We start from the raw sequence: 27897 nt of genomic DNA, 5'->3' as shown, positions 1-27897 counted from the left end.
TTGCCATGCTCTTAACTACGTTTTGCTGCCATTTGCAGCACTCTAGCCCTTTCCATTGGTGTTTTAGAGCCACTTTAGTGCCTGAATGTTCGGGTCCCCATTGACTTCAATGGGTTTCAGTGTCCGGGTAAAGTTCGGAAAAAGTCCGGGACACGGACCCGGACTTTTTTTTCAAGTTCGGCCGAACCTGCCGAACACTGACATCCAGGTGTCCGCTCAACTCTACAAGCTAAATAAAACACAAATGTCCACACTGGTCCTAATAAAATTTCCACAACAGAATGGGGCCATCCATTTTCTTCTTTCAATAAGCTCCCTGCAGCAGTGACAGGTAGTGATGGTCGAACATCTGATGGGACGGTTCGCGATCGAGCAAATTCGTTCAAATGTTCACAAACCACAGGTTCGCGGCGGGTCCCATTCATTTTAATGGCAGGCGAACATGAAAAAACTCCAGGTTATATTTGCAGCCACAAAATACTTGCTAGCTGTGCACACATTGTCCCACAACATGGACACTGACATATCAGAAGTATTGAGCAAATCTGCGATCGACAAGTATTCTTTTTTTATCTGTGAAATTTTGTCAATTCAGAAGTGCATGAAGGCCATGGAAGAGAGGCAACGCCAGGCTATCAAGGGGGTGCAGGAGATGATCCTGCTATTGGAAAAGTTGCCATAAATTATTTTTTTATAAGTTATATTAATCGTTTATACAGTTATAACGTGTAATTTGTTTTTTGTAATATTGCTCGGTTTTAGTGTAATAGCTCTGCCTAAATCAGCCAGAACTGACAGCAGCCGGTAAATACATGTCAAATACATATAGGGTCCATTCACACGTCTGTAAAATGGGTCCACTAAAAACGACAAACAAACACAAGGGAGCACCGGTCTAGTGCATTATCCTTAAAAAGTTAAATTAAAGTAATGGAATAAAAATACTCACAAACGAGTTCTTGATAAAGGCATATCAGACAAAAGCTGTATGGGCTTACGCGTTTTCGAGAAGAAGAGGCAATGCCTCAAAATGCGTAAGCCTATACAGCTTAGTGGGACGATCCAATCTTGATCTCGATGCGGAGGACTTTATATTTTGTCTGATATGCCTTTATCAATAACTCGTTTGTGAGTATTTTTATTCCATTATTTTAATAAACTTTTAGGGATAATGCACTAGACCGGTGCGCCCTTGTGTTTGTTTGTCTTTTTTAGTGGTCCCAGACTACCCTGGTCTTGAAAGGGGCTGCAAGGCAGAAGCTTTCCAGATTTGCCGTGTCAATAGTTCTCAAATATCTGCAAGTTTGTAGCCGAGGTGGATAGAGGATTGCACCACTCCGAGCGCAGGGTACAGGTGCATTGCACCAAAGTTTTACTTGTTTGTAAAATGGGTCTGCATCCGTTCCACAATTTAGCGGAATGTTTACAGACCCATTGATTTTCAATTCCAGTCTGAAAAATTAGGCATTCACAGGATAAAGAAGTAAGTGTCGGCCATTCCAGGCCCCAAAAATTAGCCAACGGGCATTCACCTGACAGCTAAGAACTTTGCTTGACAATGAAGGGAAGGTTGAACCTCCTGTGCATCCACCTTCCTGTGAGGAAACTCTGCAAAAGAAAATACCCCAAAAGATCCACAGAAGGGGTTCCCAGTCTTATCAGCGCTGTTAGCGGCCCAAGAGCAGGGACTGCGCACGGAACCCGGCGGATGCTGCCTAAGGCGGAGGTAGGGACATGCTGCTGCTTTTTTGAATAGTATTTTTTATTGAAGATTCAACAGGGTACAATAAGGACAATATAAACACATCAGTAATCACAGATGAAAGAAAAAAAAAACTTGTAGCAAACAATAGTGTCCAATAAGGGGAGGGGGGCAAGGGGGGAAGGACGGGGAGTGGGGAAGGGGGGGGGGGGAGCTGTTCCAGAACAGTGTAGCCTTGTTTACAAATCACATCACAACAATATCAATACATTATATTATATTAACATGCTGAACAACACATCTCAAATATATCACCAGAGACCAAGAGGTGCATGGGAATGAAGGGTATCAGAGCGAACGGGAAGCGGAAGGGGATAGTGCCCCCCCTACTGTGGCCCCCAATTGGGAACATAGTCGCCACACGAGGGGACTCCATCCCACCCCCGCCCTCCCAAATTCACAATTCAAGGGAGATATTTCCAGTATTGCCAGGCTTCTTCAAATTTAGAGAGTGTGAGGGCATTGACCGCCAATGCCCGTTCACAGAGGTAATTCTCGTTCACTATTTTTACTACTTCAGTGAAACTCGGGATCTCCAGGGACCTCCATTTACGGAGTATCAACGTCCTAGAAGCCAGTAGGATATGTGTGAGCATTTGCCTAAAGCACGTAGGATAGTCATCAATCCCAATATTCAGTAATGCCATAGCTTTCCTAGGAGGGTGGAGAATACCTGTATATTCCGCTATGCAACGGAAAATCCTAGACCAATAACTAGTCAGTGACGGACACTCCCAAAGCACATGTGCTAACGTACCTGCGCTACCATACTCCCTCCAGCACTGGTCAGAGACTCCGGGGAATATTCTCGGGAGCCTGAGGGGAGTATAGTACCACCTATTGGTAATCTTGAGCATTTGTTCCCAATGCGAGGTACAGTGGGAGTATCGGTACGTGGACATGAGGGCACTGGACCACTGTTCAGAAGTATATGTGAAGCCAAGATCTCTCTCCCAACGCAACATGGGGTTTTGTTTTAGGAGGATGGGGTCCCCCCAGCAGGGACTCATAGAAGAGAGAGATGCCTTTGCCCTTTTTGTTAGTGCTGTGCAGGTAGTCCCACGCTCTCTGGGGATAGGATCTAGATGTCATAGGATGTTTTGATAGTAAGCTATGTGCACGAAGTACAGTGAACGTCAAGGAGGGAGGAATCTTAAAGGTCTGTATCAAGGAGATTGGGGAGCGGAGGTTGCCATTCAAATAGAAGTGAGATAGCCTAGTCAGGCCTCTCTGTGTCAGATGGGACAAATTGAGGGATGGTAGGTGTGCTTCTAGGATTTCCAGCGGTAGGGAAGTTCAGTCATAGGAAAAATTCCCTGCCTGATCCCCCTGTGCCACCCCCAGTCTGCGCCACACCAGAAGGGAGGCCTGCATTGGAGGAGAGATTCCGGAGAGATTCCAGGGGATCCAGAGGTCGCCCAGGAGGAGCAGGCGTAGGCTCAGAGTAGGCGACAAATGTCTCTCGATCTGCGTCCAGGGGAAGTCAAAAGAGTCAGAGAACCAGGGCCTGAGTTGGTCCAGTCTGGTAGACCAGTAGTATAGGGAGAGGTCGGGCAGTTTTGCCCCGCCAGGACACTTAGGTTGTGTCAAGACGGAGGTGGCCACCCGAGCCCTCTTTCCGCACCAGATGAACTGACGCATACCCCTTGTCAAAGCGTTCAGGTATTTCATAGTGATAGGCAACGGCACTGCTCTAAAAACGTAAAGGATTTTGGGCAGAACCATCATTTTGTACGCCGCCATCCTACCACTCCAGGATAGTTCAACCTTGGCAATGGAGGCCATTTCCTTGGTGGTTTTTTTGAGGAGAGTATCTATGTTCGCCGAGAGGAGAGACAAGACTCGGGAGGTGATATTAATCCCTAGGTATGGAATGTGGTCATCAGTCCAGGGATATGGGGGTAGGAAGATTGGAGAGACGCCAGTGTACGATTGTCGATACCCAGATTGAGTGCCAGGGACTTGGACGTATTGACTTTGTGGTATGAGACCGCACCAAAGTCCACACGTATATTAGTGAGAATCACCATGATATTGTCTGCGAATAGGCTCACGGTGTGTGACACATCGCCAACCCAAAGACCCACCACCTCCCCGTGTGACCTAATGGCCTCCCACAGGGGCTCAATCATTAAATTGAAGATTGAGGGGGAAAGAGGACACCCCTGGCGGGTGCCATTAGTAATACTAAACGGAACCGAGGTCGTACCGGAGGTAAGTACTTGGGCAAAGGGGCAGGAGTATTACGCTAGTATGGAGGAAAGAGGTGCGCCAGAGAATCCAAACTTCTCCAGCGTCATCCGCATGAACAGCCAGTTAACTCAATCGAACGCCTTCTCCGCATCCAAGGTGAGGAGCAGAGAAGGCGTTCGAGTCGTCTCAACCAAGTGGACAAGGTTGATGATCCTCCTGGTGGCATCAGAGGTCTGACGCCCGGGCATAAATCCCATCTGGTCATGGTGAATCAAGTGAGGAAGGATAGGTTGGAGGCGGGCAGACAGTATCCTAGCATATATTTTAATGTCACTATTGAGGAGGGAGATTGGTCGGTAACTGACAGGCAAGCTGGGGTCCTTGCCCGGCTTAGGGATGGTGGATATATATGCAGACAACATTTCTGGGGGAAAGCGCGCCATCAGTGCCGCCTTGTTAAAGACATCTGCAAGGGTAGGGCTAAGAAGAGAGACATGGAGTCTGTAATATTCATTACAAAGACCATCGGGTCCGGGAGATTTCCCGGTGGGGAGCGTACGGATGGCTTTAGAGATTTCTTCCGACATGAAAGGGGAGGATAAGGAGGATATGTGGGAGTCAGTCAGCGTGGGCAGTTGAAGCTTGTCCAAGAACTGATGGACAAGCTCCGGGGTGGGATGAACAGTGTCGGGGTCTTGGGCCAAATTATATAGAGAGCCGTAAAAATCCGCAAACTCATTTGCTATGTCACGAGGATGTGACAGTCTGGCACCAGTTGACCTGTGGGAAAGGTAAGAAATACGCAAGGTGACCCAGCGTTGTTTAATTCTAAGGGCCAGGGTTTTACCCGCCCTATTGGCGTGGGCGTAAAATTTAAGTTTGAGATTTTTAAGGTGACAGTCATAGCGGGACATTAGATGAGTCTTTAGAGCTTCCCTCTTTTGGGAGAGTCGCGAAAACACAGTCTGCGTGGGTGAGGTCTTGTGTACAGCTGCAAGATTCCTGATGTCCATCAGAAGAGTAGCGAGTGTCCTATTGTAAGCCTTCCTCATCCTTGCAGACTGCTGGATGCAGACACTGTGAATAAATGCCTTGTGTGCACCCCACAGAATCCAAGGATCCGAGACTGAAGGAGTATTCAGATTTTATTTTTATTAATATATTTACCGGACGATGGATCTTGCAGTATCTTGACATCGCACCTCCAAACCGATGTCCGTTCCCTGGGGCCAGTCTCCTCCAACACCATTTCAATCGCTGCGTGATCCGACCAGGTGATGTTCCTAATAACGGAGGAGGAGACTTTACCCAGTAAAGGTTGGTCAGTCAGAAACATATCGATTCGCAAATAGGAACAATGTCTGGGGGAGTAGTAGGAGTAGTCCCTTCCGGAACCGTTTTGGCAACGCCAGACATTATAGAGTTGTTCCCTTAGCAAAAGAGAATGTAGGGAGAGTTGTCGGCCCCGGGCGGGCGCCAAATCATCAAGCCCAGGGTCGACCACCATGTTCATATCACCACATATCACTAGATTACCATAAACACTTGAGTTGACTGTCTGCAGGAGCCTGTGGAGAAAACGCTTTTGGTGGCAGTTTGGAGCGTAGACAGCAACAAGGGTCAGGGGAGTGGAGTTAAAGTCACCTTGCAGGATAAGGAACCGTCCATCGGGGTCCTGGGTGAGGGAGCGAAGCTGGAATGCCACAGTGTCCCTTATCGCAATCATCACTCCCCTCTTCTTCTCAGGAGCACTAGAAAAGAACAGAGTAGGAAAGTTCTTTTGTGAGAAGTTCGGTTGACTTCCAAGTTTGAAATGAGTCTCCTGAATAGAGACAACATCAGCTTTGCTGTTACACAGTTCAGTCCACAAGGAGAACCTCTTGGCCGGATGGTTGAGACCATTAACATTCAGAGACAAAAACTTGATGGTCATGGCGGTTTCTTAAGGCAAACTTGAGGCATCTTGATGTGCGAAATAGGAGACAGAGATGCAGGGAACAGTTGGTCAGCATGACTGGGCGGTAAAAACCCAAAGGGAACTCCGGAGCAACGGGATGGGGGAAAGGACAGGTCAAAAATTGCGCAAAGCGCCGGGTGCAACATAAGAAAGAGTCCAAGGGCGGTGTACAGGACGCCAAGGTTGGGTCCTGGACGGGTGCTATATAGCACCAATTTTTGGGTTATGGTCCCTTTAAGGGAAGTGTGGAGGTACTCAGAGGGTCACCCCAAGATGGGTGAGGAATCCCCGGGAATAGTCTGAAACAGGAGAGGACTGACTCGCAGTTCTCTCTGGTTTATTTGAGGAATATTTGGGACCCGGGATTTCGGAGACCCTGAAGCGATATTTGGGTGGGAAGGGGTCTCCACCTCTGACTGAGGATTCCAGCACACACAGGGTTAAGAACCTCCAGGAAGCAGCTCTTAATAGAAGACAGGAAGTAGTGATAGAGGTGTGGAGAGGAGGAGTTGGTGTATGCACCTGTCTTGGAGAGAGCTGTGAGTTTGGCTGGAGGCTGCAAGAAGCAGGACTTAACAAGGACTGTTAAACCTTGGGGCAAAGACCCAACTACAAACCGTATGTGTTTTCCTTTTACTTTGTGCTGAAGATAAGCGGACTTTATTTTGTATTTTTGTGTGCTGCTGGAAGCTTGATTTTGTGTTACCTGCTGAATAAAAGCCTTTTTGTTTGAAGTTTAACGGTTTTGCACTCGGTCCTGTGCTGCTACAATCCCCCAAACATTACAACTGGTGTTTCGGATGCGGGCAGAGTGCATTTGCAGCCGCAAAAGCCGTTTAAAACTTAAAACTGACATTTAAAGAGACAGTGTACTTATGGCATGTCTTGGGTGAAATCAGCTCAGACACTGCAAACAGCAGGAAAAAGCATGGAGGAGGTCATCAAAGCTTTGGCGCAAGCCACCGTGACCCAGCAGCAAGCCTCAGCAGAGGCAAACCGTCGCCATGAGGAAGCGATGGCCCAGCAGCAGCAAGCCCTGGCACAGGCTATAGCTGCACAACAGGAAAGCACACGGTTGCTAGCTGCTCAGTTTACTACCCAGCAGGAGTCCACTCAAGCACAGGTGGCTGCCTTGCAGGAGGCAGTACAGCGTTTGGCTCAGGGACGAGAGCAAGCGGTCATTGCCGCTAGCAACCCGGTATCCGTGAGAGCCAGCCATTTTTTGCAAAAACTGACACCCAGCGATGATGTGGAGGCTTTTCTCACCACCTTTGAGAGGATAGCAGAGAGAGAGGGGTGGCCCCGTGACCAATGGGCTGGCATTATCTCCCCTTTCCTCACTGGTGACCCGCAAAAGGCCTACTTTGACCTCCCATCAGAGCACATCAGAGACTATGAGCGGCTAAAGGCAGAGATCCTGGCCCGTCTGGGAGTGACCACGGCTGTTCGGGCTCAGCGGGTGCACCGCTGGAGGTACAAACCTAGCCAACCACCCCGTTCCCAAATGCACGAACTGGTACAGCTGGTCAAAAAATGGCTGCAACCAGAAAAGTTAACAGGCCCACAAATGGTAGAACGGGTGGTGATGGACTGGTATCTGCGGTCCCTGCCAGAGGACCTACAGCGCTGGGTAAGCCATGGAGACCCTGCAAGCGCTGACCAGCTGGTAGAGTTGGTCGAAAGGTACACCGTGGTGGAGGACCTGCTCGGACCTGCCAAGCGTCGGGAACCCACGTCAAGGGCAACCAGGTCAGCCACAGCACCCAGGAGAGAAGCCCTGCCAGATGGTGGAACCTACAAACCTGCATCACCTTCTGCAGAACCACGAAAGTTGGTTCCTGTCCCAAGGATGGGGGACATACAGTGTTGGCGATGTCGGTCCTGGGGGCATACCCGGGCCCACTGCCCACTTCAGGAGGAGTTAATGGATTGCGGGACTGGTCGGAGAAGCTCCTTCTATGTGTAAAGGGCATGTGCCACTCATCTGGATCTGGCTGCAGGACGGTTTGAGTGTGAAGTGTGGGTGAACCACCTTCCGGCCAAGGCGCTACTGGATTCCGGTAGCATGGTGACACTGGTACATGCCAGAGTGATTGGGAGACTCGGCCCAGTCAGCAAAACTCTACGGGTAGTATGTATCCATGGGGACACCAGGGAGTACCCACTTGTGCCGGTGACTGTTGCCTATGGCCATACCTCAGTGACACAAGAAGTTGGGGTGGTAAGAAGCCTGATCCATGACATCATTGTGGGGCGGGACTGTCCACTGTTTTTTAAACTGTGGAATCAGGTACAATGTGAGCTGCCTGGACAGCTAAGAGGACTGGGGACACGGGGCCTCGAAAGGACAGAGTCAGAGGGGACTGGGCCTGAAATCCCCTCAACAAACTTCCCTAATGTGGAAATGCCTGTCCCTGACCGGGACTTCATAGAGAATGGTGATAATGCTCCGGGGGGCAACACCGAGCTGGCCTTTGAGGAGGGGGAAGTCTCCCCATTACAGGTTATGTTGGGGGAGGATGACGAGGAACTCTCCCCGTTGCAGTTCCCGGTTGAGGAGGTTGAAGCGGAAACATCCTCAAGGCCGGTGCACCCAGGCCTGGATGTATCCCGGGGTGCGTTTGGCACCGCCCAGTTACGGGACCCTACCTTGGTCAATGCTCGAGAGCAGGTTTCCGTTATTGATGGGGTGCCACAACTGCCAGGTGCAGACCAAAGGTTTCCTCATTTTGCGTTGAAGGGGGACTTGGTTTATCGAGTGGCCGAAAGCCGAGGGGAAACTGTAGAGCAGTTGCTGGTTCCCCAGCCCTATAGGCGGATGCTCCTCGACCTAGCCCACAACGACGCACTGGGAGGACACCTGGGGGCGGAAAAAACAGAAGCCAGGATAACCGATAGGTTCTTCTGGCCAGGGGTGAAGGCTGAGGTTAAAAGATATTGTGCATCTTGTCCCACTTGCCAGTTAACTGCCCCATTATCCCACTACAGAAATCCCCTGGTACCCTTACCAATCATTGAGGTGCCATTTGAGCGGATTGCCATGGATCTCGTAGGTCCCCTGGTGAAGTCAGCAAGGGGGCACCAATATATATTGGTCATCCTAGATTACGCAACTAGGTATCCAGAAGCAGTCCCTTTAAGGAAAACTTCCTCCAAGGCCATTGCTCGAGAATTATTCCAAATGTTTTCACGAACAGGGTTTCCTAAAGAGATATTGACGGACCAGGGCACCCCTTTCATGTCAAAGGTGATGACGGACTTGTGCAAGCTATTTCAAATTAAGCAGTTGCGGACGTCCGTCTATCACCCACAGACTGATGGCCTAGTTGAAAGGTTTAATAAAACTCTAAAGTCAATGTTAAAAAGAGTGGTCCAGAAAGACGGGAGGGATTGGGATATGTTACTCCCTGCCCTGTTATTTGCCATCCGGGAGGTTCCACAAGCATCCACTGGCTTCTCGCCATTTGAGCTAGTGTATGGGCGAAGGCCCCGGGGGTTGCTCGATCTGGTAAAGGAAACCTGGGAAAGTGAATCCTCACCACACAAAACTGTGGTAGAACATATCTCCCAAATGCGGGAGAGGGTGGCTAAGGTGATGCCACTAGTAAGGGAGCACCTGCAGAAGGCTCAGGAGGCCCAAAAAAGGGTATACAACCGGTCGACGAAAGTCAGACAGTTTCAAATAGGGGACCGGGTGGCTGTTCTCATACCCACGGTGGAGAGCAAGTTCTTGGCCAAATGGCAGGGTCCGTATGAGGTAGTAGAAAAAGTGGGGGAGGTGAACTACAAGGTACACCAGCCCGGGAAAAGAAAACCATACCAGATCTACCACATAAACTTGTTAAAACCGTGGAGAGACAGAGAACAGGTATCTGCCATGGTAGGTGTCCAGTCAGGGGACCCTGCAGGGATTGACCTGGTGCAGGGTGCTGCTACCCTGTCGAGGTCCCAATCCCAACAAGCAAAAGAGTTTCTGCAAAGAAATAGGGACATGTTTTCAGGGTTGCCTGGTCTCACCAACGTCATCGAGCAAGACATTGTAACCGAGCCCAAGGTAAAAATCCGGTTAAAACCTTATCGTATTCCAGAAGCTCACAGAGTGGCAGTATCAGAGGAGGTGAAAAGGATGCTTGAACTTGGGGTTTATTGAGGAGTCGCAGAGCGAGTGGTCGAGTCCAATCGTGTTGGTACCTAAACCCAACGGCACGCTTCGCTTCTGTAATGACTTTAGGAAACTTAATGAAGTCTCCAAGTTTGATGCTTATCCCATGCCCCGGGTGGACGAGCTAATTGAGCGATTGGGCCCAGCCAGGTATATTACCACGCTGGACCTCACAAAAGGGTACTGGCAGATTCCCCTAACCAAGGAGGCCAGGGAGAAAACAGCCTTTTCTACCCCAGAAGGCCACTTCCAATACAAGAGGATGCCATTTGGTCTTCACTCAGCCCCCGCTACATTCCAACGGGCTATGGATAAAACTTTGCGCCCACATCTACGATATGCTTCCGTCTATCTAGATGACATAGTCATCTTCAGTACGGATTGGGAGTCTCATCTTCCCCGGGTTCAGGCAGTGGTAGACTCCTTGAGAAGAGCAGGGTTCACCATCAACCCAGAGAAGTGTGCAGTCGGGATGGAGGAAGCCAAGTACCTAGGGTACATTGTGGGGAGAGGGCTGGTGAAGCCTCAAAGGAGCAAGGTAGAAGCCATACAGGACTGGCCCCGTCCCTTAACCAAAAAACAAGTCAGAGCATTTTTGGGCATAGTTGGCTACTACCGGAGGTTTGTGCCCAACTTTGCCACCGTGGCTGCACCGTTGACTGACTTGACCAAAGGCAAAAAGTCAGTCATGATAAAATGGAACTCCGAGGCCGAAGAAGCCTTTCGGAAGCTTAAGACTGCGTTGTGCCAACATCCGGTACTCGTAGCTCCGGACTTTGCTAGGGATTTCATAGTGCAGACAGATGCTTCAAGTGAAGGGTTGGGGGCAGTCCAGTCTCAAGTGATCAATGGGGAAGAGCACCCCGTAGTTTTCCTGAGTAGGAAGCTGACGTCAGCGGAGAAAAACTACGCTGTGGTGGAGCGGGAGTGTCTGGCCATTAAGTGGGCCTTGGACTCTCTAAGGTATTTTCTCCTGGGCAGAAAGTTCCGCTTGGTGTCAGACCATGCTCCGCTAACCTGGATGAGGCAGAACAAACACACCAATGCCAGGGTGACAAGATGGTTTCTTTCTCTCCAGGAGTTCAATTTTGTAGTAGAGCACAGACCCGGGAGACAACATCAAAATGCTGATGCCCTCTCCCGTGTCCATTGCATAGTGTCAAATGGTGCCTCCAACACCTCCGCGTTGAGGCAGAGGGGGGGGATGTGTACAGGACGCCAAGGTTGGGTCCTGGACGGGTGCTATGTAGCACCAATTTTTGGGTTATGGTCCCTTTTAAGGGAAGTGTGGAGGTACCCAGAGGGTCACCCAAGATGGGTGAGGAATCCCCGGGAATAGTCTGAAACAGGAGAGGACTGACTCGCAGTTCTCTCTGGTTTATTTGAGGAATATTTGGGACCCGGGATTTCGGAGACCCTGAAGCGATATTCGGGTGGGAAGGGGTCTCCACCTCTGACTGAGGATTCCAGCACACACAGGGTTAAGAACCTCCAGGAAGCAGCTCTTAATAGAAGACAGGAAGTAGTGATAGAGGTGTGGAGAGGAGGAGTTGGTGTATGCCCCTGTCTTGGAGAGAGCTGTGAGTTTGGCTGGAGGCTGCAAGAAGCAGGACTTAACAAGGACTGTTAAACCTTGGGGCAAAGACCCAACTACAAACCGTATGTGTTTTCCTTTTACTTTGTGCTGAAGATAAGCGGACTTTATTTTGTATTTTTGTGTGCTGCTGGAAGCTTGATTTTGTGTTACCTGCTGAATAAAAGCCTTTTTGTTTGAAGTTTAACGGTTTTGCACTCGGTCCTGTGCTGCTACAATCCCCCAAACATTACAGCAGGTAACGCCTGCAACAAGAAGACAGGGGCCATATAGGTCAGAGACTCTAACTAGGCCTGGGACAGAGGCAATGCAAGCGGGGTTTCTTTCTCACCTCCAGGAGAGAAGTTCCTAGCGTTGGACCTCTTGCGGGATACGACATGCCAGTCCCCAGAGGTTGACGACAGGGGCAAGGGAGCCACAGGAGGGGCATGATGTTCCGGTACAATTCCCCATCTGGTTAGCAGAGACATACCCTCCTCCAATGAAGAGATAGTAACAGTAGAGTTCTGGTGCGTTATGGTGAGCAGGGCTGTATGCTTCCATTTATGGGGTATACGGTGGTTACGCAGAGCTTTGGTGATTGTAGATAGGTTTCTGCGTTTCTGGAGCGTGTGCCGAGACAAATCCGGAAGGATTTGAACGTTGGGGAAGTCACCGGGCATAGCATGCAACTGTTGGGCAGCTTGGAGGACCTTATCCTTCGCCTGAAAAAATGTACCCGGAGGAGGACATCCCTGGGTAGGTCAGGGGCTGTGAAGCCTGGCTTGGGGATCCTATGGATCCGGTCTATCTCCAGGTCAGAAGATGAGAGAGAAGGAACCAGAGCAGAGAAAAGGTCAGTCGCTACTTGCCTCAGTTGTTGTGGCTGGATCGACTCCGGGATCCACCTCAGCTTCAGGTTGTTCCGACGTGACCTATCCTCAAGGTCAGCCTCTTTGTCCTTCAGCCAAGCGATGTCCTCAGAGTGATCGTTATGTGCAGTGACCATAGTATTGAGTGACAGAATACATTTCTCCGTAGAGGATTCAACAACATCCACCCTAGTTTCCAGTTGCTTCACCTCCTGTTTAGTCTGGGTGAGGCCTTGAACCACATCAGAGTGGATGGAGGACCACAGGGAATGGAGCATGTCCTTAAGTAAAGAAACTGATACAGGCTGGTCTCCAGCAGGGTACGCTGCAAAAGGATCCCTTGAGGGCTGTGCAGGGATCCCACTATGCAGGGAAGAGGCCACAGATTGATCCATCCCACAGATATGATCAGAGTCCAGTGGAGGGGAACTCCATCTGGGCTTCTTCTTGGCAGGACTCCTGGCTGAAGGCGAGGGAGGAGTGGAGGAGCCAGAGGAGTTGCCACTGTCCGGATTAGCTACCTGGCGCTGTAGCAGGTTACTGTTCTCCCGTCCATTGGAGGCATAGGATGCCTGCTGCTGCGGCCTTCCGGCGCCATGATGGCGGAGGCCAGCGGCGGAGGAGATGAGGAATCCGTCCATCCTGTTAGCCTGAGAGGAGCCCTTCTTCCCCTTCATGCTTCCTGGAGGCTAGAGGACTGCAGTGAGGGTGAGTAAACCCGCTGTGTGGGCTGTTGAATGCTGGAGTCCCGGGTGAACGAGCGGAGCTGCCGGTCTGAGCGTCCATCTTGCAGCGCCGTTGACATGCTGCTGCTTCGTCTTCACTAATCAGAGGTATGAGGAAAAAAGGAGAATGTTGGGGGAGGCGCTATGTCTTTAATTTAAGCTATTCACTGTTCCTGAGGGAGGAGTCGAGACGGAGCTCTATCATTGGTATGCTGCCATGGAGGCACCAGGAAAGTGTTTTTTTTTTTTTTTTTTTTAAATCATGTTTGAAAAATTGCTGCGCAAATACCCTGTGACAAAAAACATTGCAATGACCGCCATTTTATTCCCTAAGTTTTCTGCTAAAAAAAAAAAAATATATATATATATATATATATATATATATATAAAATGTTTGGGGGTTTCCGAGTATTTTTCTAGCAAAAAAAAAAAAAATTATGATCTTTTACATGTAGGAGAGGAGTGCTAGAATACTGTAGGCCTGGGTTATAAGTGGTTAAAAGAATCAAGGAGATCCCAGATGACAGCGGTTTGCAGAATATGGTCTTCTGGTCTAACATGGAGGCTTTTCTTCTCCAGTTCTGGCAGTTCCACTTCCTTGAAGGACCCTCCAAAATATAAACATTTTTCACATTAAAGCATACACTTAAGAATTTGCACAAGTAACGCATCGTTAATTACAAGAGATGTTAATTTCTTTTAGGATGCAGTCACTGTTCGGCCTACAATTTTCCACCCACTTCCTTTGATTTTTCAGTCAAAGTTTGTTGAGCTGGGTGGTGATAACAGGGCCATCCATACCTCAAATTTCAGCCTATTCCTGCTCTGGCTCTCTTCTACTAAAAATATTTGTTTGGTTGGTGTCCCTCAGTGGAGCTACTATTCAGGATTCGGCTAGAGTGGGACCTGTACTTAGTGACATATGATGAAAATTATACAATTTCCCTGTTCAGACACAAAGTCTAGCAGAGAGAAGTCTCAGAACCAATTCCCTTTGCAGCCCTGAGATATCAAATGCAAAAATCTGCAAAAATGTATATTCCCTTTCCCCATGTCCCCTCCCCTGACTTTTCATTTGAGATAAATAACACGATCATTAATCCATCCCATCAAGTCAGCATGCTAGGTGTAATCCTGGACTCTGACCTCTCCTTTTGACCCCACAACCAATCACTGTCCACATTTTGCTGCCTCAACCTCCCTAAGATCTCCAGAATACACCCCTTCTTACCAATGTCACCACCAAGCTACTAATTCACTTGTTGTTCTTCGCCTCGACTATAGCGACCTCCCCCCTCATTTGCCTACTTCTACACAGGTTATCCCATCTATAGGGCTACTACTAGACTCATCTACCTTACCAATGGCTCAATAAACACCAACTCTCTTTGCCAATTCCTCTACTGGCCTGCGCTCATCCAACAAATAACATTCAAATTGCCTTTACCTGCTTAAATCTGTTAATATTAAAACTATGATTAAGCTTGTTGAAAAAATGCATAGCTTCAGCCATGGCTTGTACTGCAATATACACTCGTACAGATTCTTTGGCAAGCACACTTTTGTCAATTATAGAAACTAAGATTTTAAAAACATTCTCACTAAAAACAGGAACATTTTGGAAATACATGTTTTTTCCATTTTGAGTAGATGTTGTATTGTGAAATGTAATGATCAGATCATCCAGCAGCAGCCCAGCTTGTGAATGTCTTGACGATAGATTGTCATCAAACTGACTTTCGCCTCTATGGATTGGTGGATCAAACAACACTATAGACAAACTTCTTATAAAATCTATGACAATAGTTAATTTCCTGAATTCACTTGAAGTCCAGCTCAAGGGAAGGATAAACATATTGTTTCTATTGATCTTAGTGTATAGTGAAAGAAATATCCGAGCATTGTTTGCAAGGGAACCACAAAGTATTAAAATTTTACAGTTTAGTGTATGAAGTGTGTCCTTCCACTGATCCATTGTAACAGAATCTGCAGTCATTCTTTTTTCAAAAGCAACACAAATCTCCTGGGAAGCCAAATATCTCTTCAGAATTTGTGCTTCATTCTCTCCGGTATCATCGTCTGATAAAAGTATTCCAACCCAATTCCAGCCAAAATATTTCACTAGTTTGGCAATTGCTAAATAATGGACATGATCATTCTGAACAGTCCGGAAAACATGCGGGTAAAGATGTCTGTCAGTTAATGAGTAATCGGTTGCTCCATAGCTGATCTGAAAAGAGGAGGAATAACTATTATTTATGATGTTACTATAGTTTCTGATTATATTCATATCCAGCTGCCAATTAAATTACCATTAGAGACGTGTGCATCAAAACAAAAATGTTCAAAGTCCTACACAGTCTTTCCAGTTACCCCAGTGACAAAGTTTTCTAGGATGAAACATAAGTCGGGAGGTAGTAGTAGAGGTGACATCAGCACACCCAGCCCCCAGGGGCACCAGACTCTGTTAGATACTCTGAATCCCTGTTTTAATCTTCCTTTTGTAAGTATATTTCTTATTAAAAAAAAATTGGATTTTATGGATGTTGCGCAATGAGAAGTTCCTTCCTCATTCTGTGTGCATTATACCTCATTCGTGGAATTGGGGAGTGTATACATGGTGCTGGAGTAGAGATCGACCGATTATCAGCATAGCCGTTATATCGAGGGCCAATATGAACTTTCCCCGATATATCGAAATCGGCTTTTGATTTACCGATATTGCTGATATTTTCGTGACGTCATCGCGTATGTTGCGCCACACGCCTCCGCGCACTGTACAGCTCTTAGGTCGCCTCCCTCTGCCTCCTACAGTGTCTTACCCGCCGCTGCCCCAATGGAGTCTGCATGGTCGGTCGGGAGAGTCGGGACAAGAAGAATTCTGCTACATCTAGTGAGTGCAGTGCCAGTGACCAACAGTCTGACACACATTCTGTATTCTATCTGTTCTGTGATAAATGATAACAGTAACCAACAAACACTCTGACACATTTTCTGTATCTCTCTGTTCTGTTCTGTAACACAGCCGCCGCGGCCACCCACTCACCACCCCCAGCTTCCCAGTGCCAGCCAGCAACCTAGTCTCACACAGTCCAACCAGCCAGCCAGCCTCAAGCCCTGCCTGAGTCCTCCTCCGTCCTGACTGTACCAGCTCTCCAGCCACAGGCTCTGGGCCTGTATGTGCCAGGCCAGCCACCACACAGGGTGCCAGCCAGACAGCCACCACAGGGTGTCAGCCAGCCAGCCACCACATGGTGCCTGCCAGCCAGAGAGCCACCACCACAACAGGGTGCCAGCCACCACAGGGTGCCAGCCAGCCCCCCACCCACCCACCACATGGTGCCTGCCAGCCAGACAGCCACCCACCACAACAGGGTGCCAGCCACCACAGGGTGCCAGGCAGAAAGCCAGCCACCGCAGGGTGCCAGCCAGCCATTTTGTGTAAGTCAAAATAAGTGTCTGACTCTGACTGACTCTTTCTTGTTTCAATGGAGATGGATGGAGATAGAAAAATGAAAAGTGTGGTCTGGGAGTATTTCTCTTCTCCATCGCCAGGAAAATCAGTAGCACTGTGCAAAACATGCAAAAACAATGTGAGCATGGGATCAATAACTGCAAAAACCAAAAATACATCTAATCTTTTGGCCCATCTAAGAGTTCATCATCTTGAATTGTATCATGCAGGGCAGAAAAAAACAAAATTAATCACAAGGTGAATCATCCCTATCCCTGGCAACAATAACAGATATGTTTCAGAAAAAAAAACAGGTGGCAAAAATCTGATGGAGGATCACAACTGCTGGACAGAGTAATCACAGAGATGATGGTCACTGATAACCAGCCATTTACAATAGTGTCTGACTCTGGATTTAAGCGGTTGATGACCATTGTTGAGCCAAGATACACACTGAAGAGTGACACGTTTTATTGAACTGAAATGCTGCAAAAGGTTCACCAAAAGGTCGTTGACAAAGTTAAGATTATGCTGAAACCAGAGAATGCTGGCAACTCTCTCTCATTCACGACGGACTGCTGGTCAGGACAAACAGAATCACTAATGAGTCTTACATGCCACTACATTGACGGTGGATGGACAAGAAGGCATTTGGTGCTGAATAGAAAAGTGATGCAAGGATCCCACACTGGGGAGTACATTAAAGAAATGTTTCTAGGCATGCTAGGAGAATGGTAAATCAGCAAAGACCGAGTGATACTTGTGCTGCGACACAGTGGAGTGAACATGGTTAAAGGTATGAGACTTGCTGAAGTGTCAGACCTCAGTTGCATGGCACACACCCTCCAACTTGTGGTAAATGATGGTCTGTCACACCAGAAAGCTTTGCTGGACATTATTACCATGCTAATGAAGTGTGCAGACCATTTTCACCATTCTGTTCTTGCCAAGCAGTGACTGGAGTGCATTCAGGAAGACCTTGGCCTACCAAAAAACAACCTGATACAGGCTGTTCCAACACGATGGAACTCAACGCTACACATGTTACAGAGGATGCTGGAGCAGAAGCGAGCTCTCACTATATATTCTGGTGAGTATGGACTTGGAGGACATTCTTGCCCTACTGCAGATCAGTGGGACATAGTAGGCAACATTATGGAGACGCTCATACCCATTGAGGAAGTGACACTGGAGGTGAGTCATTACGACTCATCTGTTTCCTCTGTGATCCCATGTGTGAGAGTCTTGAAGATGCTTCTTCAACAGAAGGAAGGACCCAACACGCATGTCATCAAAGCATGTAGGCAGGCCATGAGGGACAGCCTCACCTAAAGTTTTGAGAAGCATGAGGAGAAGAAAACTGTTGTGCTTTAATTTTTTTTTGGATCCTCAATACAAGAACCATCCTTTCTCCTCTGATGATGTATTGGCCAAGGCAAAGCAATGACTGACAGAAGATATTCAACAGAAGCTGCAGGAGATTCCTCTTGACGAAAAGAAAAGTCAAGGACAAGAAGAGAAGGTTTCTAATGTGGAAGAGCAGGATGCAGGAGAAAAATGTCCCAAAAGACAATGGACAGAAGAGAAAATTCATTGTGGTCAAATAGATGCAATGTTCAGCGTTTTATTGGGGCCTCATGCGGAGGATTCATCAGAATTAGCAATAATGCCTGGATGATGAACTTCATCTCTATTTGAAGGAACCAGTAGTTGACAGAAGAAGTGATCCTCTTCAGTGGTGGAAAGAAAATAAGGCATGCTACAAAAGACTTGCTTCTCATGCTAGAAGATACCTTTCTGCTCCTCCTTCCTCAGTACCAAGTAAACGTGTTTTTAGTGAAGTGGCAGAAATTTATGAAAAGAAAAGAAGCCGTTTAACTGGTGAACATGCTGAAATGTTATGCTTTCTGCACTATGATATTGTTCTACTTAACTGGGAGTATTGATTTGAAAGTGTAGCTAGTATATAGTGTAGTGTCTGTCCACCAGTCCACTGAGTCTGTCCAATCCACTATCTAGCTTGTGTCTATCTATTTTTTTCTAACAGTTTTGCACTGACTGCGCTGCGCTGCAGTCAGTGCAAAAGTGATAGAAAGAGAAAATAGACATAGACAGTGGATTGGAGTCAGTGCCAGTGGACTACTGCTGCAGTAGAATGCCACTCACTGCTGCAATAATTTTAAATCACTACTGCAGTAGTGCAGTAGTGATTTAAAATTATTCCAATGAGTGAGTGCCCTACTGCAGCAGTAGTACACACAGTCCAATCCACTGTGTAGCTGTTGCCTTGCTTTTCTTCTAGCAGTATTGCACTGACTGCATTAGTTGCAGTGAGTGCCATACTGCAGTGCAGGATAGTCCTCCACTGACTCCAGTCCAATCCACTGTGACATGTGTAGCTGTTGCCTACTTGCCTTGCTTTTCTTCTAGCAGTATTGCACTGACTGCAGTAGTTGCAGTGAGTGCCATACTGCAGTGCAGATAGTCCTCCACTGACTCAGAGTCCAGTCCAATCCACTGTGACATGTGTAGCTGTTGCCTTGCTCTTTTTATAGCAGTTGTGCAGTGTGTATGTGTATTTTATTGTGTAGCTGTTGTTGCCTAGTTTTTTTCCTAGCAGTTTTGCACTGACTGCACTGCAGTAGTGACTTAAAATTTTTATATTGCAGTGAGTGAGTCCACTACTGTAGCACTTTATTATACATTAATGCACAATCAGATGATGTGAAATGCTAATTAGGGATGATCAAACTTTTCAAAAAGTTCAGTTCGACCAGAACACCCGAATTTTCCAAAAGTTTGGCTCGGATTCCAGAACCCCATTGAAATCAATGGGACCCGAAATTCTGGAATCAAAAAACACCATTTTGAAGCCCTAAAACCCAATAAATGCCCCTAAAAAGTGCCTAGGGTTCTGGGTCATGCCCCAGGGACTATGAATCAGGCAAAAAAAAAGTTCTTAAAAATTGTCGTTTTTGATATATATATATATATATATATAACCCAGAATCTGCATAGTGGGGTGACCCTGACATGGCAGAGTTCGGTCACCCGGACATGGCAGAGTCAGTTCACCCTAAACTACACTACGGTCACCCTGACAAGGCAGAGTCAGGTCACCTAAACTACACTACGGTCACCCTGACACTTAAAGCTATCCCTACAAAAACTAGATTTTTGAATCTAACTACAGTGGTATATAGTACCCTAACTACACTAGATATCCCTTTCCTCACACTAATAATTGCAAAATGACACTGGAGCTTTACAAGCAGCAGGAGAAACACAAATGCTTCCACTCTCTTCCACAGCCTCTGTATTACAGTGCTAGAGTTTTGACGGGGCTATGTTATATACTGGGGGGCGTATTCACTCCTGATTGGGCTCTCGACCCAGTAGTCACTCCAATCACATTTTACTGATGTTTCTGGGCCAATCATGGGCTTTTAAAGCCCAGTTCCTGTCCCATTGCATTTTGGGCGGTTGTGTTGGCCGAATTCCGAACTTTTACCGCAAAAAGTTCGGAATTCGGCAGCATTTTGAACACCAAATGTTCGGGTCGAACCGATGGTCGACCCGAACTGTTTGATCATCCCTAATGCTAATGTCCATCTCCTTGCAATTGAAGTTTTCCTATCAGTTTTTATGCAGTTAAGGTGTGAAGAACAAGCACTTAATGTTAAAAATGTTAATAAATAAAGATTAACATGTTTGTTAAGAGATTTGTGTCAAAATGTGTGTTTTTTTGGGTAATTTTTACATGTGTGAAAATATCGGCCAATATCGGCCAATACCGATATGCGATCGGCAAAATATCGGTATCGGCAACAAAAAAACTATATTGACCGATCACTATTGAGGAGACGGGGAAAGTACATCCATACTAGTGCTTAGAACTGCCAGTGAAGTGTCATCTTTTGCCCATGGGAGGCTTGCTTGCTAAAATGCTTGTAAGGGTCAAACCTTCTGGTAGGAGGTGAACCCCCTTTGTTTGAAGTGGAGCACATTGTGGTGACCATTCACAATACAATCCAGTTTGGAATACATCTGTAGAATAGACATGGGTTCTAGCCTGAATGGTGAACCACACTGAAGTCTATGGGAGCCGAACAGGAAAAATCAAAAATGCCCATTTTGAAGGCTTATATGTAAGTAATTGGCCATACAAGAGGTATGGGGGTCTGGGTACTACCCTGGGTGACATATATCAATCCAATTTAAAAAAAAAAAATGTTTTTTCAGGAACAGTCATTTTATTTATGCTTAAAGTGCAACAATAAAAATGAAAAATTCCTTTAAATATAGTGCCTGAGGGTCCCCTTTGTGAGCCTGAAAAGTGACACATCTGCAGCATTCATAAGACATGCTACAGCAAAAATACAATTTTCTAAAGAAAAAAAACAAAAACAAGTCAAATGAATCCAGCTTTTGAGAAAATAAAGTCTGGTATGGATTTTGGATGGGCCCCATGCCAAAATAAAAACAAAATGGTGTGGGGTCCCTCAAAAATATATACCAGACCCTTATCTGAGCATGCATCTTGGCAGGTCAGGAAAGAGGTGGATGAGCGAGAGCCCCCCCTCCTGTACCATACCAGGCCACGTGCCCTCCACATGGGGGGTGGGTCCTTTGGGGCAGAGGGGCTCTGCCCCTCCCACCCCAAAGCACCTTTACCCCATGTTGATGGGGACAAGAGCCTTATCCCCACAACCGTTTGGCCGGTGGTTGGGGGAGTCTGCAGGTGGGGGGTTTTTCGGAATCTGGAGCCCCCCTTTAAGAAGGGGGCCCAAAGATCCTGCCCCCATGTGAATGAATATCCCTTACGTAGTACCCCTACCCCAATTAAGTGTACAAAACTTAATGAAAAAAAAGAGACAAGTTTTTGACAAATCCTTTATTAAAAAAAGTGTCCCCCAATGTAAATCCATTGTCCATTATGCTGCCCAGACCTAAAGGGCCTGATATGGATTGGGGGGACCCCCACTCTGGTTTTTTTTTTTGTTTGTTTTTTTGTTTCTATTAGGGATGGGCTGAACACACAAACAAATGGGGCGCTCGGCAGGAAGTTCGCCCACTGATGAGGACCCCATATTGCACTGCACTGGTGAAGTGAATAAATTACTGATGACTGGCCTAAGCATGCACATGACCAGTATGCTTTGGCCAATCACAGCACAGTGTCCTGTCAGAGCCATGATTGGTCAAAGGCAGGCTGCCTTTAGCTAATCATAGCTCAGGGGCTAAGTCCACACCCCACACTATATAAGGCTGCTGCTTACACGGCAGCCGTGTATAGTGTTTGATAATAGAGGTTAGGCAGGTAGTAGTGGATAGTGTGTTGAGTTAGTTAGTGCAGTCAGTGTAGTGAACAGGCATACCCCACTTTTATAATGTATAGATATGTTGTAGTCCTGGGTCCCCCTCTCAGTGCTCCCCACGTTTTGTATCCCTGTCACTTATAGTTTGTGAGCAGTGCCATGCCAAGCAGACCGAGATTTCCCATAGACACCAATGTAAAGACAGCGAGCAGTACCATGTCAAGCTGACCGAGATTGCCTATAGACACCTATGAGCACTGAAAGCTGAAAATTGGTCTAGGCAGGAAGGGGGTGAAAGTGCCCTATATTTAAGTTGTTACGTGAATCCCTATGATTGAATTGATTGAATTGATTGATTGATTGAATTGAAAAAAAATGGCATGCCTCCCCCCCCAATCTATACCAGGCCCTTTGGGTCGGGTACAGATTTTAAGGGGTACCCCACGCCAAAATTTAAAGAAAAAGCGCTGTGGGCTACCCCCCAAATCCATATCAGACCCTTATCCGAGCAAGAAGCCTGGCTGGCCAGGTTGAGGGGGTTGAGCAAGCGCCCCCCCCCCTGAACATACCAGAACGCTTGCCCTCAACATGGGGAAGGGTGCTTTGGGGTGCCCCCAAAGCACCTTGTCCCCATGTTGATGAGGACAAGGTCCTCTTCTGGACAACCCTAGGCTGTGGTTGTCGGGGTCTGTGGGTGGGGGGCTTATCGGAATCTGGAAGCTCCCTTTAACAAGGGGGCCTCCAGATCCCGCCCCCCCCCCATGTGAATGGATAATGGGTACATCTTACCCCTAACATTCACCAAAAAAGTGTACAAAAAAAAAAAAAAACATAAAAGCCAGTTTTTGACATGTCCAAAAATAAAATAAATAAATAGTGTCCATGTAAATCCATCATCAATCACGCTGCCCGCGCACCCAAAAAATAGAAAAAAAAAAGTCGATCCCGCATCTTCACATGCCTCCCGGCTAATGAGCCGCCTGAGCCATGACAGCTCTTTTATAGGAAAGGGGTGGGGACTCCCGGTTACATCACTCGGTGGCACAGCCCCTTCTGAAGTCACGTCCTATAAAAGAGCTGCCCCACACCGTTTTTTTTTTTTTATCATTTTTTTATCTGTATTGCCAGGACCCGACAATACATTACAGCAGGGGTGGGGAACCTTTTTTCTGCCGAGGGCCATTTGGGTATTTATAAATTCAGGGGAAGTACAACATTATCAACTTAAAAATGTGCCTGTTATATTTGGTCAAACATTTAATTAACTCACCACTAATGTGATGGCTGCAACTGCTTCTCTTTGGTGAGGTGTGTGATGTTAGCTGGTATTGATGATGTTGCTACTGGCAACTAGTTTTCCAGGTTTGCCCCCCTTAATGCAGAGTGATTAGTGCCCCCATCAATGCAGATTGATTAGTGCCTCCATCAATGCAGAGTGATTAGTGCCCCCCTTAGTGCAGAGTCATTAGTGCCCCCATAAATGCAGAGTGATTAGTGCCCCCCTTAATGCAGAGTGATAAGTGTCCCAATCAATGCAGAGTAATTAGTGCCCCCTTTAATTCAGAGTGATTAGTGTCCCAATCAATGCAGAGTGATTAGTGTCCTAATCAATGCAGAGTGATTAGTGCCCCCATCAATGCAGAGTGATTAGTGCCCCCATCAATGCAGACTGATTAGTGCCCCAATCAATACAGAGTGATTAGTGCCCCAATCAATTTGGAGTGATTAGTGCCCCCCTTAATGCAGAGTGATTAGTGCCCCCCTTAATGCAGAGTGATTAGTGCCCCTCCTTAATGCAGATTGATTAGTGCCCCCAATCAATGCAGAGTGATTAGCGCCCCCAATCAATGCAGAGTGATTAGCACCCCCAATCAATGCAGAGTGATTAGTGCCCCCCCTTAATGCAGATTGATTAGTGCCCCCAATCAATGCAGAGTGATTAGCACCCCCAATCAATGCAGAGTGATTAGTGCCCCCATCAATGCAGAGTGATTAGTGCCCCCATCAATGCAGACTGATTAGTGCCCCAATCAATACAGAGTGATTAGTGCCCCAATCAATTTGGAGTGATTAGTGCCCCCCTTAATGCAGAGTGATTAGTGCCCCCCTTAATGCAGAGTGATTAGTGCCCCTCCTTAATGCAGATTGATTAGTGCCCCCAATCAATGCAGAGTGATTAGCGCCCCCAATCAATGCAGAGTGATTAGCACCCCCAATCAATGCAGAGTGATTAGTGCCCCCCCTTAATGCAGATTGATTAGTGCCCCCAATCAATGCAGAGTGATTAGCACCCCCAATCAATGCAGAGTGATTAGTGCCCCATCAATGCAGAGTGATTAGTGTCCCCATCAATCCAGAGTGATTAGTGCCCCCATCAATGCAGAGTGATTAGCGCCCCCAATCAATACAGAGTGATTAGTGCCCCCCTTAATGCAGAGTGATTAGTGTCCCAATCAATGCAGAGTGATTAGTGCCCTGATCAATGCAGAGTGATTAGCACCCCCAATCAATGCAGAGTGATTAGTGCCCCCCTTAATGCAGAGTGTTTAGCGCCCCCCATCAATGCAGAGTGATTAGTGCCCCCCTTAATGCAGAGTGATTTGCGCCCCCAATCAATGCAGAGTGATTAGCGCCTCCAATCAATGCAGAGCGAATAGGGATAAGAGCGCCTCCTTATTACACACAAAGCGGGTTCTTCTACATACCCTGCGTGGGCGCTCTCATATGAAGTCACGCCTCCTGGACCGACTCCTATGATAGACATCACCACTATGCTGTCTATCATAGGTAGGAGGCGTGACTTCGTACAACAGCGGCCGCGCAGGGTAAGCAGAGGAACCCGCTTTGTGTGTAATCAGGAGGCGCTCCCCCTCCCCTATCCCTCTGGAGGCAGCCCAATGGCAGGGCTGGATCAGATGGCTTCGCGGGCGGCATACGGCCCGCAGGCCGTAGGTTCCCCACCCCTGCATTACAGCAAGTTTAAATTACATTTTCTCCTTTAGAAATGTCAGTATTGCTGCAGCAGGCTACATACATCGCACAAATGCGCCACTTTACATGCACATTAAGGAGACCCCCCAGGCATGGTATTTAAAGGAATTTTTCATTTTTATTGTTTCACTTTAAGCATTGTTAAAATTACTGCTCCTGTAACAACACTCGTTTCAAAATGTCCCCCAGGGCAGTATCCGGGTCCCCATACGCTTGTTATGGCAATAACTTGCATATAAGCTTTTAAAATGAGGACTTTTGATTTTTCATATTCGTGTCCCACAGACTTTAATAGAGTCTGCATGTTCACTAGAACTTTTTCCCTGTCCAAGGTGTTCTGGTGCGAACCGAACAAAAGGGTGTTCGGCCCATCACTAGTTTCTATTGCCAGCAATTTTTTTTTTTTTTGCAGCCAGAAAATGTAATTTAAATGTCAATTTTTTTCTTTATAAATGTTAGTTTTGCTGCAGCAGGTTCTATACATGGTACAGATGGGCCCCTTTACAGGCAGATTAAGGGGACCCCCCAAGCACTAAATTTAAAGGAGTGTTTCATTTTTTCACTTGAAGCTTCATTGAAATCACTGCTTCTTTAAAAACAAATTGCATTGATACATGTCCCCCAAGGCAGTGTCCGGCCCCCCATAATCTTTTTCTTGCCAATAACTTGCATATAAGCATTCAAAATGGGAACTTTTGATTTTTCATGTTCAGGTCCCCTAGACTTTAACCTCTTCCCATCTGTGCTATAGCCAAAAGGCGACTACAGTGCAAACCTTAATTGCCAGGAGGGCTTTCATTTATGTTCTCCCGTGTAAGAGCTGCCTGCGCACTCCCTGCACGCAGTCCATGAGACTTGGCTGATCACAGATCAGAGTAAAGGCCGGTCCAGCCATTTACCACGTGATCAGCTGTCAGCCAATGACAGCTGATTACATGATGTAAACATGTCTCGAAGAGTAGAGGAGCATCTGTGCCCACCAGTGCCACCTTCCAGTGCCCACCAGCGCCACCTATCAGTGCCTGCCAGTGCCACCTATTAGTGCCCACCAGTGCCACCTATTAGTGCCCACCAGAGCCACCTATCAATGCCCATCAATGCCACCTATCAGTGCCAATCAGTGCCCCATCATCAGTGCTCCAGTGTCACCTGTAGTGTATATAAATATAACCGCGCTGATAACCCAAAAACAAAGCTGCAGCTTAAAGTGGGATCACACCTAAAACCAAAATAAATAAAGTAAAGCTGCGCTATATGTGACCAAATATAAATAAATATATAAAAACATATAATCAACTGATGTATAAATTTGCACACTGGTAATAAAACCATTATAAGTGACAAAGAAAAATAAATAAATAAACATAAACCCACAAAATCAAAAGGTAGTTAAGTCCCAAAAGCAATTGGTGCAACAAAAAATGTATACAGTAATCCCCCGCTACATCGCGGTTCAGTTTTTGCGGTCCCGGTAATTCGCGTTTTTTTTTTTTTTTTTTGTAATGTTATTTTACTATATAAATCATTAAAAATGAAAGATTTTTGTGTTTTTCATAGCTCTTGCTCTGTCTCTAAGTATCTTTTATGTGTTTAAATGAGTTTCTATTGTTTTAAAAGTGTGTTTAAAGACCTTAAAATGCTTCTACATGTACAGTGACAGTAAAAAAATCATGCCTACAATGCATTTTAATAGGGTTTTTCTATTTCGCGGAATTTCACTTTTCGCGGCTGGGTCCGGAACGTAACCCCCGCAATGGAGGGGGGTTTACTGTAAAGGAATATGCAGTCCTCCACCACAACATAAAATTGTTCTCCTCCATGGTGCATCTGTCAATATGGCATGCCTGTGAGCTTACCAGATAATGGTAATCAATAAGCCAACCAAATCAATCCCTGATGGATCCAGATGGAGATGCCGACAGTGGATGTGGGTTACAAGAGACCGTCAGTATGGTAGATGTCCCACTGTATAGCAGACTCAGAGCACATAAGTCATATGCGGCATCCGTCCAGAGATCACCATAAAGAAAATACAGAGAGCTCCATAGTGTAATATGTTAAAAACTCAACACTTTATTATAAAGAAAGGAACTCACATTTGGTGGAAAAGTACAGTATAGCGTTAAAAATCAATGCAGCCAGCCGGCTACACTATCGTCCATCCTGTCAGCTGTGACGAAACGCGCCAGGACCGGCGTGCTGACATCACCATGCAAACCCAGAAGGATGGGCGACAGTGTAGCCAGCAGGCTGTATTGATTTTTAACGCTATACTTTTCTACCAAATGTGGGTTCCTTTCTTTATAATAAAGTGTTGAGTTTTTAACCACTTTAGCCCCGGAGGATTTGGCTGCTCAATGACCAGGCCCTATTTTGCGATTCGGCACTGCGTGACTTTAACGGACAATTGAACGGTCGTGCCACGCTGTACCCAAACAAAATCGATGTCCTTTTTTTCCCACAAATAGAGTTTTCTTTTGGTGATAATTGATCACCTGTGCAATTTTTATTTTTTGCGCTATAAACAAAAAAGAGCAGCAATTTTGAAAAAAATAACAATATTTTTCACATTCTTTTATATGAAATTTTTTTTTAAAAAAGTAAAAATCTAATTTATTTTAACATTTTAGGCCAATTTATTTCTGCTACATATTTTTGGTAAAAAACAATAGCGATAAGTGTATTTTGATTGGTTTTTGCAAAAGTTATTGCGTTTACTAACTACAGGAAAGATTTATGTCATTTTTATTGTTTTTTTTTTTTTTTTACTAGTTATGGCGGCAATATGCGATTTCTTGCGGGACTGTGACATTACGGCGTACAGGTCAGACTCCTAACTGACATTTTTAAAACTTTTGGGGGTACCAGTGACATTACTACAGTAATCAAT

At 46.5% G+C, this 27897-nt stretch overlaps 1 protein-coding gene across 1 annotated transcript in view; it reads right to left on the bottom strand.

Moving 5' to 3' along the window:
- LOC309567266 (vomeronasal type-2 receptor 26-like) overlaps positions 1-27897 on the bottom strand; it is a gene marked incomplete at both ends in the record, with an annotated part of 139142 nt that overhangs the window by 57301 nt on the left and 53944 nt on the right. The window contains one exon of the mRNA XM_082272647.1: positions 14692-15474. Within this exon, the coding sequence (XP_082128773.1) occupies positions 14692-15474 (783 nt within the window). The remainder of the gene's footprint in view (positions 1-14691; positions 15475-27897) is intronic.

The sequence above is a fragment of the Pelophylax lessonae genome (assembly GCF_965119305.1).
Source record: "Pelophylax lessonae genome assembly, chromosome: 1".
NCBI classification, from domain to species: domain Eukaryota; kingdom Metazoa; phylum Chordata; class Amphibia; order Anura; family Ranidae; genus Pelophylax; species Pelophylax lessonae.
This window is presented reverse-complemented; position numbering and strand designations above follow the sequence as displayed.